Source organism: Haliaeetus leucocephalus, unplaced genomic scaffold, assembly GCF_000737465.1.
Source record: "Haliaeetus leucocephalus isolate CR32 unplaced genomic scaffold, Haliaeetus_leucocephalus-4.0 Scaffold403, whole genome shotgun sequence".
NCBI classification, from domain to species: domain Eukaryota; kingdom Metazoa; phylum Chordata; class Aves; order Accipitriformes; family Accipitridae; genus Haliaeetus; species Haliaeetus leucocephalus.
In genome coordinates, this window is record NW_010972839.1 from 4405 (window position 1) to 5853 (window position 1449).

The window sequence follows — 1449 nt, forward strand, 5'->3', positions numbered from 1 at the left end:
CCATGAGGAAGACACGGCTGGACTCCTTGTTGATGGAGGCGGCGATGACCTGGGAGTTGACGACGAGGGGGGGAGTGCGGGCCCCCACCTCTCCCCCCAGCCGCACCGTCGCGTTCTCCGTCGAGAGGAACAGCCCCAGGTTGTTGTAGAGGATGAAGACCACCTTCACCACCCCTGGGGGAGCTGCCTGTCAGACCCCTGCCCCGCCGACAGCCCCCCAGATCTCCCCTCGGACCTCCGAAATCCCCCCCCAAGATCTCCAATCTCTCTGGGACCCCAGGGAGCCCCCCAAAGCCCTTCTGACCTCCCCCAAATCCTCCCCAAATATACCCAAGATCTCCTCAGAGCTTCTTGGGACCCCCTAAGTCTCCCCAGGACTGCCCGCCGAATACTCCAAATCCCCCCCGGCCCCCCTGAGACCCCTCCCAGAGCCCTCTGATCTCCCTGGGACCCCACAGAGCCTCCCCAAACCCTTCTGACCTCCCCCAAATCCTCCCAAAATATCTCCAGACCCTCTTGGGATCCCTGAGGTCTCCTGGGACCCCCAAAGACCCTCCCCAAAACACTCCAGGTCCTCCCTGGCCTCTTCTGGGACCCTCCAGATCCTCTCAAATTTCCCCTGATTCACCGGAGCACCCCCAGGACCCTCAAATCTCCTCAATGATCCCCAAGACCCCACCCAAATCATCACAGACCTCCCCTGGAGCCCCCCAAAATCTCCCCAACCCCTCTCGAGACCCCTGAACCCTGCATTCCCCCTCCCCAGACTTCCACTGACACTCCCAAAGTTCCCCCAACCCCCCCAATACCCTCAAGACCCCCGTCAGTCCCCCCCTGGCCCCCTGAGACCCTCCCCAGGACCCTCAAGACCCCACCAGGTGCCCCCTGGACACCCCCAGCCTCTCACCGTTGCGGCTGTTCTGTTTGAGGGTATTGGCCGAGAGCTGGATGAAACTTTCGCCCCCGAATTCCTGGGGGAAAACCAGCTCCTGGACCTGCCCCTCCGTGTTCAGCACCGTCACCTCCAGCACTGGGGGAGAGCATACATGTGTCATCGCACACGCGTGTCCTCGCACATGTATGGGGCTCTCTCGAGGACCCAGCTGCCCCTTGAGGACCCAAGTGTGGGGGTGGGGGTCTCCCCCACCCTGCCAGGGACCCTGGGGAGGGGACAAGGACCCCCGCCCAGGCGTCTCACCCAGGTTCTGGCGGGCGGCGAGGAAGCGGGCGGGCTCCTTGACGTTGTCGGCCAGGAGGAAGGCGCCCTCCTCCAGCACGTCCAGCAGCATGGTGGCCGTGTGCGCCTGCTCCGACCCGTTCATGTCCCGCCAGGACTCCAGCGCCTCCGGCCGCAGCAGGTTGTCCACTGCCTCCACCACCGCCTGGAGGGGAGGGGCAAGGGTTAGCCATGCCCACTCCTTGCTCCACCCCCTGACACAGGCCCCACCC

General features: G+C 64.5%; 1 protein-coding gene across 1 annotated transcript in view; it reads right to left on the minus strand.

Moving 5' to 3' along the window:
- The window catches only part of LOC104835806 (latrophilin-1-like), a gene marked incomplete at its 3' end in the record, with an annotated part of 19714 nt that overhangs the window by 4179 nt on the left and 14086 nt on the right, over positions 1 to 1449 (minus strand). The window contains exons 4-6 of the mRNA XM_010573979.1: positions 1199 to 1382; positions 908 to 1030; positions 6 to 174 (exon numbers count right to left, since the gene is read on the minus strand). Of these exons, the coding sequence (XP_010572281.1) occupies positions 6 to 174; positions 908 to 1030; positions 1199 to 1382 (476 nt within the window). The remainder of the gene's footprint in view (positions 1 to 5; positions 175 to 907; positions 1031 to 1198; positions 1383 to 1449) is intronic.